The sequence below is a fragment of the Telopea speciosissima genome, chromosome 7 (genome assembly GCF_018873765.1).
Source record: "Telopea speciosissima isolate NSW1024214 ecotype Mountain lineage chromosome 7, Tspe_v1, whole genome shotgun sequence".
Lineage (NCBI taxonomy): Eukaryota > Viridiplantae > Streptophyta > Magnoliopsida > Proteales > Proteaceae > Telopea > Telopea speciosissima.
The window spans coordinates 8,930,982-8,948,409 of record NC_057922.1 but is presented as its reverse complement, the minus strand read 5'-3'; the positions used below and the strand labels follow the sequence as shown (position 1 = coordinate 8,948,409).

Sequence of the window (17,428 nt, the reverse complement as noted above, 5' to 3'; positions counted from 1 at the left end):
TGCCAACGCCACATGCATCACTTTCAATAGTAAACTCTTTGGTGAAGTCGGGTAAGGATAGAATAGGAGCCAAACTCATAGCTTGCTTGAGGGTGTCAAAGGCACTTTTAGATGGCGATGTCCAAGTAAACCCGTTTTTTTTTAGCATATCAGTGAGTGGTTTGCTAATTTTGCCATAATCTTTAACAAACCTTCGATAGTACCCCGTGAGACCAAGGAAACCTCGTAAGGCTTTCAATGTCGTTGGTCGTGGCCAAACGAGCATTTTATAACCTTAGCTGGATCTGTTGTGACGCCGTCCTTAGAAATAATATGCCCCAAATATTCTAGTTGAGGTCGCCCAAAAGCGCATTTATAGCGCTTAACATACAGCCGATGTTGTCATAATGTTGAGAAAATTATGCGCAAGTGAGCAATATGATCAGTCCAGGTGCGACTATAGACCAAAATATCATCGAAGAAGACGAGCACAAACTGACGAAGGTGTGGTTTAAAAATCTCAGTCATAAGGCATTGGAACGTCGATGGGGCGTTGGTTAAGCCGAATGGCATGACCAGGAACTCATAATGCCCTTCATGGGTATGGAATGCAGTCTTGTGGATGTCTGAATGATGGACCCGTATTTGGTGAAATCCAGAACGTAAATCCAATTTAGAAAACAATTGTGCCCCATGTAATTCATCTAGTAACTTGTCAATGACTGGAATGGGAAATTTGTCTTTGACGGTAACCTGGTTTAAAGCTCGGTAATCGACGCAAAATCGCCAAGTGTTGTCCTTCTTTCGCACCAATAGAACAGGTGATGAGAAAGGGCTAACACTAGGCTAGACTATCCCAGTGTGTAACATCTCACGCACTAGGCGTTCGATCTCGTTCTTCTGCATATAGGGATACCTATAAGGTCGTACATTAATAGGAGCAGTACCTGGGAGTAACGGGATTTTATGATCTTGCACCCGTTCTGGTGGGAGGCCACTTGGTTCAGCGAAGAGGTCCTCATACTCATGCAACAACTTAGTCAGTAGGGGCGGCTTGGGATCTATCGGCTCGTCAAATTCAACCATAGCTGATATAGAGCAGAGCATAGCTAATGCACCCTGACCGTGTTTTCGTATGACCCTTCCCATGTCATTGCGACTCACAACCTTTAAGTCACCACTAATGGCCCCTCTCATGACGTGTCGTCGACCATCTAGTAGGAATTCCCTTCGAAGCTTGGCAAAATTCCAAAGAATATCACCCAAGGTTGATAACCATTGGATACCAAGGACCACATCATACCCATCAAGTGGAAGCAATCTAGCCTCAGTTACAAACTCAGTACCGTGCATTACCCAATGAAAATTTGGGCAGAGGGCATTACATACCAGTTGTTGACCGTTAGCCACCTTTACTCGCATGGGTTGGACGGGTTTCACCTTGCAGCCGGTGCGTTTTGCGACACATGGGTCTAAAAAATTATGTGTGCTCCCAGAGTCAATCAAGATACCCACAGGCCTACGTTTAATATAACCTCGAACCCGCATGGTTTTAGGAGACAAGGATCTTGTGAGAGCGTGCACTAAAATCTGTACCTCTTCCTCTGATTTAGCCATATCATCAGGGGTGGCAATGTTGTCATCAGTATCAGACCCACCTGCATCGATAAGGAACAACTGACGCTGATGGCATCGATGCCCTTGTGTGAATTTTTCATCGCAGTTGAAGCAAAGACCCTTAGCACGCCTTTCATTCATCTCTGATTGTGTGAGACGTTTGAAGGGAAGATTTGAGGGTGTAGTTGGTGCCTTGGATGGGGTTTTGGAAGCCAGAGTTTATCGCTGCTGATCGAATCGAGTTGGGACTGATCTCTATCGTCGTGAAATTGCCTCGGCATTGTCTTCTTGAAGTCGTGCAAGCCCTAATGCTTGGCTGATGGTCTTTGGTTTAAACATTTGAATAGCAATACGGATCTCGTCTCGGAGTCCGCTTATAAAACAACTGATATAAAACTCATCACTCGTCCCGCTGGTGCGTGCGGCGAGTTCCTCGAATCGCTCTTGATAGTCTTTAACTGTAGATGTCTGACGCAACTTGGTAAGTGCACCAACAAAATCCTCGAGGGCATTAGGTCCAAATCGAGTGCATATCGCGTCTACAAGCTCTTTCCAACTGATGAGTCCTTGAGTCTTCTCAATCCAGCTGAACCACTGGAGTGGCTTTTGTTCTAGATGGATAGCAGCGAGAGGTACCTTATTTTCTTCAATAATTTGGTTATAATCGAAGAACTGCTCTACTCGATAGATCCATCTGAGTGGATCCTCTCCATCGAATTTTGGAAATTCCACTTTTCCAAACTTTGTTTGGATGGGCCCTTGGGGAGTAGCGAACGATCGTTGCGAAGAAGGTGTACCACGACTCATCCCCTGTTGGTTCTGTGAAGACGAAGCGATTGACGTCGCCAATTGCTCGTACTTAAGGTCCATGGCAGCAAACTTGTTATCCATGGTGACCATTAAGTTCTTGATCTCCTTGATACCCTCTCCTTGCTGTGCTGCAAGCTTGGAGAGCTTGGCTTCAAACCGTTTGAAATCCTGACTTCGAGTGCCCTCTACCATGGCTTAACGTCTGGCATTGATACCAGATGATAAGAACAACACTTGGGAAGATGAAGAATAGACCAAATTCCCACTTTTGGGGGGAAACCTCGCGAGAACGCAATTAATTTTAATTTTCAAGACTCGTCCCTTATTAATATCAACTCACCAATATATAAGGTGACAAAACAAACAGAATAAACAAACATAATAAGAATGGACTACGTTACATAGGGATAGACTATCCCCAACATAAAGTGGACACCTACTAACAACCAACTTCTATTAATCATATCACTCCTACTAACTTTCTAACTCTTCTAACTCAATGCTGGAATAAAGAAACACGATAACTTCTAACTCTTCTAAAACACGATCTGTTATGCCTCGTCAACCTGCCCTGCCAAGTCAGCTTGCCATGCACGAGTGATCGTATCAGCTATCCTGGTTCGTCTTGTCGGGTGCTGCAATTCCAATGGATTTTTCTAATTAGACCGCATCAGTGCTGCTAGCGCCATTGCTCTGAGGGATGAGGTTGTGGTGGTGGTTGACGTCAGAGTTGGAAGGAGGTTAAAATTGACATTTCAATTATGGCGGCTAACTGTGCTTAACAGTAGGGGGAAGGTTGATATTTTGACCAAGTATGGCATGTCCGTGACATTGGATACTTTTAAGGGTTGTCCGTGCAATTTTCTCTAAAAATTATTTAAATCGTGCATTTTTTTTATTGTTAATTTTGCTCCCTATACCCCTTGTTGTCTGGACAATTGTACAAATGTGATTCTTTAGTTATATATATTTTTTCTTTCCATAAAAAACAAAAAGGTTGGATATATATAATAGACAACTTATACATTACAAATTTGTGAAATCGGAGACAACTAGGTAGGCTCTGTATGGTAACGCTTCAAATAATTGATTCTGATGTTTTTTTTATTTTTTGGAATAGAAACGACATAAAAACTGTATGGCATCACAATCGGAGAAACACGCAGAGCTTTTAAGTTACGAGGGGCATTATTGTCATTGAATACTTTAAACATAAGAAGGGAAAACCTAACGCCATTTCTTTGTTTGACATCAAGGGTTTCTCCACCGAGCTTCCAAAAATCGCAGGGGACGACTCCAACCTTCAAACGGTAGTGGCAAACCTCTCTCTCTCTCTCTCCCACTTTCTCTGTCGTTTTTGCTCTCTGCACTTGGAACTTGTGATTTTGCAAAACCCAGCGGTTTTGGGTTTTTGTTTAGATTTTGCTTGGTTTTTTATTTTGATTAATATTAGTATTTTAATGATGCCATGAAACCCCCATCGGTATTTCACTTCAACCCGTAAGTCAAAAAGAGCCATATATTTCATGGTGGGAGGTTCAAACCGATCATGAGTGAGTGAGAGAAAGAGGGATTTACTGCCAAGGAGTTGCAGGCTTGTATAGTTTTAGTCTTTTAAAGGTCTAACCTTGTCCTGGATTAATGGTGAACAACTGCAAGAATAAAGTTTAGGTATGTGTTTTTAAATTATACAGCCACACCCTCTGAGTTTCCATTCCGTTAATTAAGTGTTAAGATGTCAGTTAAATTTTTCCTCAAATGACTAATATACCTTTCAGAGTGTGAGTTTTACCATTTTACCCATAGGGCATCCCTAGGCCTTAATGATGGTGTTTGACCCACCCCATCACGGCCCCTTCTTCTTCTTCTTCTTCCTCTTCTTCGTCTTCTTCCTACTCTGCAACCCCACGCTCCACCACTTGCTGCAACCCAACCCCATCCGCCGCTAACCCCCTTCTGCAATCCAACCTCACCACGTCCCACCCTCCCGTCTCCCCCCTCCCTCTATTCCAGAATCCATGGATAGGGGCTGCAGCCTATCTGAACACACATATTTTCTTGAGCAGAAGAATCTTGTGACAGGCTTAGTACTGAATCGAGGGTTGCGACTACGGGGTGATCAACCGGAAGGAGCAAAACGAGCTTCATTTCGACGAGATCCTCTGTCGCATTGAAATCGACGGTGGAGCAAGGATCAACCAAAACCTTAGGAAGGGGAACCCTAAGTGACAAATCAACATTACCACTCTGATCTTGGACTTGTTCAGTCCAGCTCACAACGACAATAGACTCCTCGAGAGTCAGAATGACATTCAAATTCTTGCAATGATAAACAGGCTGGATCATTGATTGAAGAGGAACAACCGAAGCGTTGGAACGTAAGCCACTGCTTCCCAGGTGAATCACCATTTTCTAGGGGAAGAGTGACAGCTTTCGTTTCCGTTCAACCCAATGAGAAAATTTTCCTTTCTTTTTTCGGTTTGATACTGCAAATCCTCATCCACTCCTATCCTTCACATCCCAGAGGAGAGAGAGAGAGAGAGAGAGAGAGAGAGAGAAAGAATGAATGCGATCAAGAAGAGTGAAGAAGATGAGTGCAAATGAAGCGGAGACGATATGACGAGAATGAACGTGTCTGAATCTTATAAGCATGCTTCCTTATCTCGATTTTCTGTTTAGAGACCTAAGAAAACTTGCCTAGATACCTAACGAAGAAAGGAAATGCTTGGAATCTTACATTTTTAGGAAGATGAAGTTTGGAAATAATAAGAGGTATGATTATTCGTAGGTTGTCGTTGCCATAAGAGGAGCTTCTTAATTGAGTAGTTTACACTATCCAATTTTAAATTACAAGGGAAAAAAAAGTCAAATTTCAAAGTTCTATTGTTGGAATCTGCTTTTGCACCTTTGATTGTTGAAAGAGAAGCAGATTCTGAGTAAATGAGATGCCAAGCTTCGGCAGCTGTTGAATCAGAAATAAAAAGTTTGAAGGGATGACAAGCTCTTCCGGCGGTGAAAGCTAGGGAAACAAAGGCGGTAGGGGGGGGGGGGAGTTAGCTGGAATGCTCCATTATCGTGAGGGGGGAGAAGGGAAGGTGGGACGTGGTGGGGTTGGATTGCAGAAGGGGGTAGCGGCGGGTGAGGTTGGGTTGCAGCAGGTGGTGGGGCCAGTGGAGTTTCAGAGTAGGAAGAAGAAGAAGCCAGTGGGATTGTAGAGTAGGAAGAAGAAGAAGAAGAAGGGACGGTGATGGGGTGGGTCCCATTAAGTTTATTTTAAGTGTAAAATTTAAAAAAAATATTTAGTGTTTAAAACAAATGGGGGTAAATATGGGAAAACACCTTCATTAAGCTTAGGGATGCCTTATGGGCAAAATGGTAAACTCATCCTCTGAAGGGTATATTAGTCATTTGAGAAAAAACTGAACTGACATTTTAACATTTAACTAACGAAATGGAAGCTCAGGGGGTGTGATTGTATAATTTAGAAACATAAGGGGTCGTTCTATATTTAGTACAAACCGCAGGGAATGATAATGTAATTTTCCCTAAAGTTTATTAAGATTTTTGTTGTAGAATTGAGGGCTTAAGACAGAAAATGAAGTTTTTTTTTTTGGGTAAAGGACAGAAAGTGAAGTTCACTCTTGAATAGTTGGGAGTTGGGATGATCAGAGAAGCTCTTCAAGTGAAGCCGATCTGATACACATGTCTTGCACACACAGAAACCCATAACGATGGTTTTTCAAATGCCCCGCAAATAAGGATATTGGTGAAGGTCCCATGTGTCCTTGTGATGTTTTTTTTTTTATGTTTTGCTAAAAAAAGCATAAGTATAAAAACCATGGTGTAGGTGGCAATTACGTAATTTTTGATAAACAATATAAATAATTCTGTTAAGTGCAACTCATACAGATGTCTGTTTCTTTTTAACTTTAGAAACGTTTTTTTTTTCAGGATTACCCTACAACATTTCAAAACCAAAAAATGCTCAAAAAACACACAAACACATAAAAGTGTGCCAGACCCAAAAACACTAAAAATAAACAGAAACATTACAATACAGAGCCGTAGAATCCGCCACATTTTTTTTTCACATTTTAATAAATGATGACATTGAATTACCAAGAAGCCCTAAGTTAAGATTATATATATCTATTGAAACATTCTTTTGAAGGTACGTTTTCATTAAAACGCATCAATATTATGTATTGATTTGAAATATAATAATATTGGGAGAAATAATGCCACTCGGTTGTCTCAAATGGACGCCCATCTGCGCCCTGGCCCTTTACACAGGGGTGTGCGAAATAACAACCACACCCCTGGTCATTTCTGGAATTATAGGGAGGTGTGGTGGTCATATCGCGCGCGCCCTTGTATCAAGGGGAGAGCGCGTGCGACCGGGTGACATTCTCTATTTCTCTTTCCCAATAATAATTTATCCAAAAACATAAAAGAATATACTAACGTACGATAAATTCAAAAAAATGAAGTTAAAACAAAAGAAATATACTGGATACGTAATTACGTATTGGTATAATTGAAACTTCCATTTCGTTTTCCCGTCTCTCACGGTCTCACCCCGCCCCCAAAGACCACCTTGACGGCGGAGGTGTTCACTGTTATACACTTCTCATAATCTCATCTGGTTCGTGCTTCCACTTCGAATCTCATCGGAGAGGAAGGAAAAGGTACTACGTCCTGTTCTCTCTCCCTCTCTCTCTCATTTTATTGTCTGTAATCACTAGGGTTTTGAGATCGCCCCGGCTGCATAGTCCCTTTTCTGTGTGGGCGAAATTTTAGTTCCCTGTTTTTACACTATGCTGTAAACGGTTTGGAGACTCAAACCCTCTTTCTTTTTGCTGCTGTCTGTATAATCGACCTTTATAGGGTTCCAATCTCCTGTCTTGTGCTTGGTTTTAGTTTCTGAAATGGTTATGTCAACGGTTCTCGAAGATTGGTTGTCTAGTACTGTTCTTGTGATAGTCCCCAGTGTTTTTCTTGGACTTGTTTTGGCAGAGGCTTTGGCTAGCTTGGGTTTCTTACAGTCGTTTTTTTATGCTCATGAACTACCTATTCTGTACGTCTGATGTGTTTTATAACTCTTAAGTGTGATTTTTTTCTTTTTTGGTGGAGCATCATGTGGCTCTGATATTTGTTATCTTGCATTTGGATGTGTTTGTGTTGTTGACTTTGGAAATTTGATTGTAAGTATAATTTGGGGTGTTTGGTGCTGTTATTGTGTGCCTGTTTATTCTTAATACGTTAAAAGGAACTTATTTTTAAGATTTTATTTTTCTTAATTTATTTTCTGCTTCTTCTGTTTCAATAAGGTATATGGAAGGTCAATGACCCCCTCTCTTTTTTTTTCCCTAAAACCATTTGATGGCTCCCTTGGCATGCTCCAGCAACATTTTTTCTGTCTAAGCGAATTCTGGGGTTGGGTTGTTATATGTAAAGCAGAAATAAATATCTTAAAGAAAGTGGTCTTTTGTTCAGTTTTTTTAAGTTAGTTTATTGCTATGAATTTATGTTTATATGGTACTTGGGTTTGTTGCTAAGTATTTATGTTTATACGTTACTTGGGTAAATTTTTTGTAGATTTTGGAAAAGAAAATTACCCTGAGGTTTTAATTTTCAAGAATGACTTCAACTAACTATAAAAGCCAGCCCATTTGGGTTAAGGCTTTCAGTGGATCATACCTCAATTAGCCATAAATGACTAGGAATACAAAAACGCTTCTACCTTTTATTAGTTAGCATTGTATCTAGATTTTTAGGATCACATGCTCAAAAGTATCAACACCATCCTGAATCTGGTTCTGAATGACCGACCATCAAAAGCACTCCAGTTTGTCTCCAACCACAGGCCTCACAAAGTGGCAGCAGGAAATATGCTTAAGTTTTGTATCATGTGGACTTGAAATTTTCTAATTACCTGCTGCCTAGAAGATTGGCTGGTTTTCATATGTATAATGCTTAAGAATAACCTTGTTGACAACTTGGTCTCTTTAAGAAAAAGGAAGCTTACACAACTCATTATGGTTCTCTACCAGTTATAGAATACAGAAATCAACTATAGCAAGGACCTGCACTTTCCAAAACAAAATGGAATGATTTTAATATGACCAACACAACAATGACATTAAGCTAACATGACATTGACAGAGTTACAAAATATAACATGACTTGTTTAAACTTCTCTCTCTCTCTCCATACTTTGGTTTTATATGCAATTATTTCTCAGTTACGTGATGTGTCAAGTTTTATTGCTTCCTTGTTGCAAAGTTTATGCTGTCATTTTAAAAAAAAATTGGGACTGGTTTTGCTGCAAGGTTACACAGGGAGGCCTTCCTTTATGGCCTTAATGCCTGTTGTGTGGCAGATCAGTCCAAAATTTTATGGGCAGGTAGGTAGGGCCCAGGTCACCTGCTTACATTTCAAATTTCAGGCTTAATGGAGTGGACTACATGGCGAAATAGGCTTCTTTAGTAGTCCATTCAAAAAGTTTGGACAGCTCTAGTTGAACTAGATGGAACTTTTTTAGCATGCCACTTGAGCTTTACTAGTGTTTTTAGTTCTAAGAATTTTAGAGGGAAAAAAAAAAAGAATTACCAAAATAGTTCTGTTTATAAGAACTTCAAATTCTTAGGCAAGCTCATCTGAAATTGAGTTTTCAGGAATAAGGTTAGAATCTAAGGTCCTTTCCTGTGTCATAAGATGAGATATCCTCCAAGGGGCTCTACAGTTTGCTTACATCCATCAAATGACTAAACTTGGACCCATCTTAGCCTACAAGGCTCATCTAATTTTTGGTTTCTTACTATAAATGATCAATGAAGCCCAAAGGTCAATCAATACGCTGTTGCTGCCAACTGGACTCCCAGAGGTCCAGAATGTACTCCAAGAATGACACCATTAGAATAAATTAACCCTCCCCAACAAAACCTACTTGACCTGGGGTACCCAATACGCTATCATCAAACCTTAAAACGGACAACACTAATCTTTCCTTGGTTTAAGTATATTCTCACTGTCACTACCAATTGGAATACCAATGCAGGAGATCCAGTTTTTTATCCAGGTTTGACTTTACCATCTATTTTCTGATGTTAGAATGTGAAATGTCAGGAACTGTAGTTTAATTCTCAATGCTCTATGTGATGGTAACATATGGATTTGTTGGGCCTAAAAGGTCAGCATCTCCTCGCGACTTTGGGAATAACCGCCCGCCTTGCACAAAGAAATAACGTTGCGCCCTCACTATCACCAATTGGTTTTATTGTAGTGATAAGCGCTTGATACGAAAGACCAACAATTTGTATCAGAGCCAAGGTCGCAGGTTTGAGTCACTCTGCAAACGCTAAGGGGGGGATTGTTGGGCCTAAAAGGTTAGTGTCTCCTCACGACTTTAGGACTAACCGCCCACCTTGCATAAGGAAATAAATTTGCACCCTCACTACCACCAATTGGTTTTAGTGTAGCGGTAAACGCTTGATCCGAAAGACCAACAGTTTTATGGTTCTTGTATGATGTTGGATGATATCTTTAGAGTTGTGATGTTTTTTTTTGTGTGTGTGTGTGTGTGAATTTGGTACAGGTCTTGAATATCATTTTTACTTGAAATGAGTCATTGAACTTAATATACTTCTTTGATAGATGGTGCTTGGATTTTGAAGTTTGGAATGAAATGTGGAATTTGAAATGGGTGCTTGATATATATTTGCTTGAACTTAGGAACAAGTCTTATATTGCCCTTTTTTTGGTCCCGTACTTAAAAATTCTAAAACGTTTAAATCACATACCGTCTGTTTTCCTTTTTTTTTTGCCGTTCTTGGAACGTTTGACTATTTTTTTCTGTTTATTTTAATTTCTAAACCATTTTAAACGCACCGTCCCGAACAAAGTTGTTTTGTTGTTCCCGTTTTAACTAACTATGCTATGAAGATGGCAAATTTTGCGCAGATTCCAACGAGCTTTGGTCACGAGCTTCGGGCTTGCCTTCGCTGCAGGCTCGTCAAGACTTATGATCAGGTACTCTTTTTCTCTGGGCTTAGGGTTAACCATCTTCTGTTACTAAGTCCAATCGATTTTCCATTCCACCATTGGAGCCCTGAAGCTCATTCACCTTTAGGTTAGGGTTATTTGTTTGTTATAACTCAAAGAAATTATTTTCTTTATTTTATTAATTCTATTATGTTGTCCCTTTGTCTGACGGAGTGAATCTGGACCATATTGTCCTGCCTCTTCGTATTTTGTTCATAGTTTCTCTCACTGCGGCTTTTTTTTTTTTAATATCTTCTTGTGGTGGATGCTCAGTTTAGAGAATCAGGCTGTGAAAACTGCCCCTTTTTCGGCATGGACAAAGATCATGAGCGCGTAGTGGAATGCACCACTCCTAATTTTACTGGGTAAATTTTATATTGTTTGTTGTCTACACATGTTTTATCTTTATTTCTCTGGGAACTTTGTTTCTTTTGAACTGTCATATGTCTCAACTCAAATATTATCCAATTAAGAGGCGGACAATTACACATTCGTCTGTCCTCCCTCGATACTGATTCCTGGATTAGGTCTTTGTTGGTATCTTTAAGAAGGTTGAAAAACCACCAAGAATTGCTAGTTGATGTTGGTTCTGCTGTATGTAATCTCTCAGTCTCATCGTTGTTTCTTGAGGGCCAGAGCTCAATTTGCATAAATCGCAGCCAATTGATTAAAAGACAGTGGTCATATTGGCTTCCAGTTATTGACAATGGGATTCTTTTTTATCTTTCTAGGATAATCTCGGTCATGGATCCAAGTAGAAGTTGGTCTGCTCGGTGGTTGCGCATAGGTAAGTTATAGCTGTATAGTTAAATGTTTTTATTTATTTCTACATTTTAGGCTTCTCCTAGGGTTCACATTTATAAAAATATCAAATAATGGGGTATTATTATTACTTTTCTGCCCAATATGTTGTATTTTAAAAAAAAATTATACATGTGAAGTTCCCATTTAGAAAGACTGTCAGTGAACAAAACTGTGGTAAGTGTCTAGGTGGCATTATTATTGTTATAAATGGTGTTTATTATGCCTTTTTTTAAACAAAAAAAAAACCTTAAAGTGGGAATTCTAATTCAAACAATGGATTTGATCTTGTAATTCCAATTGGAGAAAATATAGCCAAGCTGTGCTATCATTTAGTCTAATTTAAAGTTTCTTCACTTATACATTTCAAATGTTTTTTGTGTTGGCCATCTAGTGGATTTTTCTTCCCTTGTATCGACTGCTGTAAAATCAGTGGAGGGCTGATGTGGCATGGAATTTTCAGGTTCCATTCCATTTTTAGAAGCATTACTCTGCAATCCTAGGTTTTAGCTACTTAAAACTTAGGTTCAGTCTGCCAATGCTTCGGTGAATGTGTTTCGCAGTTTCATGTGGTCTCTTGATTTGTAGACCGTGGTGCCCTTCAGTACATGCTTCTTATCATTTTAGACATTGCCTGGTGAATATATAATGGAGAGCAGAGACTAGTGAGCATCTAAAACATTATTTCAAACATTATGAATTAAATTGTTTAGAATATACTGTACAGCTTCTTTGCTTTCATCCTGTTGTTTTACATCCAAAATCTTTTAATTTTGACCTGAAAGCCTCCAGTAATCGGTACTCTTTCTGTTGTCCCATGAAATCATCTTACCCAATTTATTTACGGTTCGGGGGCCCATCAAAAGACCACTAAAAAATTACTCCTGCAAGAGCTTTGTCTTCTAGTTCTATGATCTTTCTTCTCTGTTTGGCACAGAAATGCCATTGTGACTTTTCACCAATTTCTGATCACTTCCACTGTTGACTTTGCTTGTTTCCCTATCATGCTTCCTTGCATGTTCCATATGCTGTGTTATTGTTGGCCACTGGTCATGAAACAAGTTGGATATGGATGTTGAGTGTCTAAATTGGAATTGGTGGATTCAAATTGTTGCAGTCTAGATGTCTGGACATATCCAAGCCCAGATCTAAGTGGATCATGATTCATGAAGATGAGCTAGATGCTCTTGTACTCCCTTTTTTAAATATCTTCGTTTATATGGCATATGTCCTGTCTTGATCTACCAACATCTGGATCTGGAATGTAAAAGTTATCAGTTTTTTAAGACCCTAACCTGGTAAAAATAGCTGGGAATTAGATTGATCCAGGATGTGATCTTCATTTCCTGCGTAGTTGGGTTGTTTGGGCCAACATTGGGTTTCATAAGGCCCTGCATGATAACACTTCTGTTTTTGGGCCATGTGTCTATTCCATAAATAACTTTTGGTATTTCTGTTTCCAGGCCAAATTGCTGGACTAAAAAACACGTATGGTAATGCATAGTAATTTCTGTTTCTGGAACTTCTATAAATATATAAATATGTCATTGAATATCCAAAAAAACCAAATATGGTGGTGGTGGTAGTGTCGGTAGTTCCCCCCTATTTCTCCCTTTTGTTTCTGGAACAGAGACGTTCTAAATTAAAGTTTTTTTTGTTGTGTGTGTTCTCTGGTTCATTCCTAGGAACAAAAAAATGAACCAGCGGTAACAAACGTATTTCTGTTCTTTTTTTGTTTTCTGGAACAAAAAATACAGGAACACAGAAACAGAAGTGTGATCATGCAGGGCCTTAGTGCCTCTTTGTTTCATTGCCCTTGATCAAGAAACCACCATTAGACATTGTTCTAAAAAAGTAATCAATTTGCTTTGCTTTAGTTTCCTTATTGAGATTGGGAGGTTAGTTTTATTTTATTCTATTTCAGTTCTATTATATTCTTAAACCTAATTAATCAATTGCAATTCTTTCTTTTTTCAAGAAAAATAATTTCCCCCTTTTTTTAACTGGGGGAAGGGGTTGTTTTCATTATCATGATAAAAGAGCGTCCCAGTGCACGAGGCTCCCGCTACTGGGTCTTAGAGGGGAAAATGTATGCAGCCTTACCCCCTGCTTTGCAGCTTTGCAGCTTTGCAGGAGAGGCTACTTCCAAGCTTTGAACCTGCAACCAACAGGTTGCAATACCACAACTTAATTGTTGTGCCAAGGTCACCCACTTGTTCACTTATTATCATGATGCCATCTGAAAAGCTACTTGGTTTAAAACTCATTCCTGTCATCAATTTGCTTTACTTTTATTTCTGTTATGAGTTATCGAGATTAATATGTTGCTTTATTTTTTTCTATTCCAGATATATTATGTACTTAAATATAATTGATCAATTGTGGAGTTTTTTTATTTTAATATTTCTTATTTATTTTGGCTGTTTTCATTGTCCTGATGCATCTGAAAAGCTATTTGGCTTTGGAACTCATTCCTATTATCAATTGCTTTACTTTAATTCCTCTTATCTAGATTGAGTGGTCACTTTTATTTTATTCTTTCCAGATCTATTATATCCCTCAACCTAATGGATCAATTGATGTCCTCTTTCTTTTTCAAGATTTTTTTTTTTTTTTGGCTTTGAAACTCAACCCTTTGTCCCTTTCTTCATCACACTCGTTTATTATTATTTTCTTCCTTTCAGGAGTTTAAATTTTTTGATAGATATTACCATCTAGATGAGTGAATTTTTGGCTCCCACTTTTTGCAGGAAGATTTGTTCCTGGTTGTTACACTCTTGCTGTCTCAGAAGCACTCCCAGAAGAACTGCAGGTTTGAATTTTCATCTGTCCTCCCTTTAAATCCATTAGATAGCCTCCAAATCTTCTTATTTATGAATTGATTTACAAGTCAGTAGGTTCTCACCCAGCTTGTTTATTCATGTCTGCACCCGCTGATAGTGGTTGTGGACTGGCAGACTGATTTTAGTTTCTTGCTGTCATTTTGGGAATCATAGCTAGCTTGAAAGTATTGGCAACCTGCATACTGTTTCTTAGTCGTGCATGCGTAATTTCTATTGGTGCTTTTGTGTAGCAATTTGATAAGATTCCGATTTATGATCTTTACATTTTATTCAATTTTTTGCTTGAGTCTCAACTTATTTTCTCTGCCCCTTTGTAGGCCATATGTGAGGAGGAACGTGTCCAATATATACCACCGAAACGTGGATAGCACTTTTCTACAGAAATGACAGTAAAAGCAGATATATGCAAGCACAGACACAGCTAAGGCTCATCAACTTGCTCTTTGTAGGGATTACAATTAAAGTTTCTGTTGTGACCTTTGATCAGGCAGTTATAGCATTTCCCAATAGACTAAATATAGGTTTCCTGTATTTGTCTGGGGAGTGAAAGGCTAAAGAAAGGTATCTAAGGTACATAATAATGTGTATTTATCCTTGGACTAGACTGATTTTGTTGTTTAATGGGTTTAGTGCCTTCTGGGTTGATTCTGTGTTAATTCGGCCTATTCATCTTATAAGAGCTTAGTTGGAGAATTATGGTTACTCCCTAATTATGAGGCCACAATTTAGTCCCTAGAATGGTTTAATCAAGCCTCCAAAACCCATGAAGCAGACTGAATTCAGCCCAAAGAGCATGATCAATACAAAGGAAACCCTTCTTTTATAGGAGAAGAAAGGATTATTTTGATTGGGATATCACCATGTCTGGAGAATTTCTCTCTAAAGAAAGTGAAGCCCAGGTGTGGCATGTCAAATTTCAAGTTGAAGTACACTTATAACCTATAGTTTTCATATCTAAGGATTCAGATCAACTTACTTGAGTAGGGGCTCATGGAGTTGATTCTTAGCTCGGCTGGCAAAAAAGATCATTTTTCCGAGTTGTGCGAGGTACCTGCTGCAGGGTGCCCTATTAGAGTCAAGCTGAGACTTTCTTATTTTTTCGTAGTAGGTTTACATTCGGCTTTGCCTCATCAATTCCTTCCACTTTCTCTAAGGTCACTGATCTATAATTTCGTGAGAATTCCCATCTATAAAGCAGCTAGATCTCGATAGAATATATTTGGAGTAGAATCCTTAACTGCCTATTCTTATGGTAGCAGGTAGAGGGTGATTTCCCCTGCTGCCTTAGATTGGTAATCTCTTGATAAGGCAGAAAGGATTAGGGGTGCACCGATCATTTCGTGCGCAGCTGTATTTGGATGCAGGTACAGTTGAGGCACAACACCGGTTAGTGATCCTTTTCTCTATTGGTTATAAGTTATTTTACTCATCAAAATTTTGAGACCCAAAAAACTCTCTTACCTGTCCTTTCTATATATATATATTTTAGTAGGTATATCCTTTTACATTGTCACCAACGTTTAGGGGCAACGTGTCCATTTTACTCTTATTCGTTTCAGATAATTCGTAAGATGGGTTCAAATAATAGTGGGTCCTACAGATCGTTCTGTAATTTTTGTTTTTTTGGTAAGAAGATCATTCTGTAATCTGTACTATGGATTCTTTGGTGTCAACCGGTTGGGCCCAGTCGGTCCCTATTGATTAGAGTCTTTCCTGCTCATTTAGGTAATTTGGCCTTGTAGGTATGGATATGGACAATTTTTGTTATTTTGTTACAAGTCTATAGTCGGGGTCAAGTTAATCGGGCTAATCAATCTATAATTATGCTTTAAACGGGTTAATTGATTAATCAGGATATAAACGGTAGCTAATGGATTATAATCGGACTAAATAGAACTAATCGGGTTATAAACAGTTGATTATCAATTGATCAAAGTATTTGGTTGATCCCAATCAAGCAACCATTGGACCACTACCTTGCATCGAAAGCATTCAATTATTAATTGATCAGTGCTTGAACCTAACACATTTAATAATCGATCTAGCCGGTTTCGGACTTCAACCTGTTGGTTCAGGTCGGGCTTACTGGTACGGGCCAACTTTTGACTCTCTTTTTTTTGTTTTTGGGGAAACTTTGGACTCTCATAATCACTTCTTTATTACCTGTTGTCTGGTGGCCCCACAAGTTTCACATGCCAGCCGTGACATTTCAAAATTACTCTATTTTGATTCCCACGGGTTCCTTGACCTAAAAAATAAAGAGTCGTCATGTGGAACCACGCGAGTACGTGAGGTCGCGAATCGCGATCACGAATATTCAACTTTTAAGAGGTCTTGGTAGAATACAAACTTATTAAAGATTCTATGGTAAGTCATGCTATTTCCATGTTGCTATCATCCATGGTCCCAGACTTAAATAGCCTTCTACTAATAGTTTGTTTTGGTAAAGTCTACCACTTGTGAATTATGAAATGTCAATACAAACAAAAAAAATATTTTGCAATGGCTGCAAGGCCCGCAACAAATTTTGACGGCCAAGTATTTGGTTTTTAAGAAAAAGTACTCTGTTCGGGAGTGTATCCTCCAAAAGTCTAGAGTCCAGACGCATGGGGGCGAAATGATCACCTTTCGATTCACTCCAAAAGTTTGGAGTCCAGACACATGGGGACGAAATGATCATCTCCCGATACACTCCAAAAGTCCAGAGTCTAGACACATGGGGCGAAATGATCACCCCCCACCCCCTTGAAATGTGCAAATGACATACCACATGATGCCCCCATACACTTTCTCATTGGTCCACGTCCGTAGAAGTCACACTCTCAGACAGAGAACACTTCCCCTTGATTTATTGTTGCCCAAATTTGGACTGCCCTCTTCTTTCTAGTATAAAATAAAAGGGAAAAAGATCTCTGTCTGAGAGAGTGGCTTACACCAGCACTCCCATGAGTCTACTTCTCTCTTCCCTATATGAAAAGACACCTCTGCCCCCTTGTTTTGAAGAGGAGAGAGATAGACACATGGGAGTGCTAGCGTAGGCCACACTCCCGAACAAAAAATTGTTTCCCAAAATAAAATTTACATTGAAGACACTTTGTCCATCACATGTAAGCTTAATTTTCTGTTTGTTTGCCAAATGAATGTGGAGGATTATTTTGTGCTCTAGTTTTGTGGGTTTATTCGCATCTCCATCTATCTATCTACTATGGTAAGTCAAGCCTATTTTCTAAAGTGGAGATGATGTTAAAGTTTCCACAAGTGGTTAAAAACTCAACCTTGCTAAGGAGAATATTATCATTAAAATAAAGCTCAAAATGGTGAACCATATAGATGAA

General features: G+C 39.2%; 1 protein-coding gene and 1 long non-coding RNA gene across 3 annotated transcripts in view; one reads left to right on the top strand and one right to left on the bottom strand.

Annotated features, from left to right (window-relative positions):
• Positions 1 to 17,428, bottom strand: part of LOC122667689 — a 22,477-nt gene extending 5,049 nt beyond the window's left edge. Inside the window, exons 1-2 of the long non-coding RNA XR_006333835.1 lie at positions 17,417 to 17,428; positions 2,494 to 2,502 (exon numbers count right to left, since the gene is read on the bottom strand). This is a non-coding gene — a long non-coding RNA (uncharacterized LOC122667689). The remainder of the gene's footprint in view (positions 1 to 2,493; positions 2,503 to 17,416) is intronic.
• LOC122667688 (transcription elongation factor SPT4 homolog 2-like) lies at positions 10,345 to 14,745 on the top strand. 2 transcript variants are annotated; one of them, XM_043864071.1, is made up of 5 exons: positions 10,345 to 10,437; positions 10,723 to 10,814; positions 11,181 to 11,236; positions 14,001 to 14,062; positions 14,411 to 14,745. In XM_043864071.1, exons 1-5 carry the CDS (start codon positions 10,345 to 10,347, stop codon positions 14,459 to 14,461), a joined length of 354 nt encoding a protein of 117 aa, XP_043720006.1. In that variant the 3' UTR covers positions 14,462 to 14,745. The 2 variants fall into 2 exon arrangements, with proteins under 2 accessions (XP_043720006.1, XP_043720007.1); XM_043864072.1 differs by having other exon boundaries at positions 11,181 to 11,240; positions 14,005 to 14,062.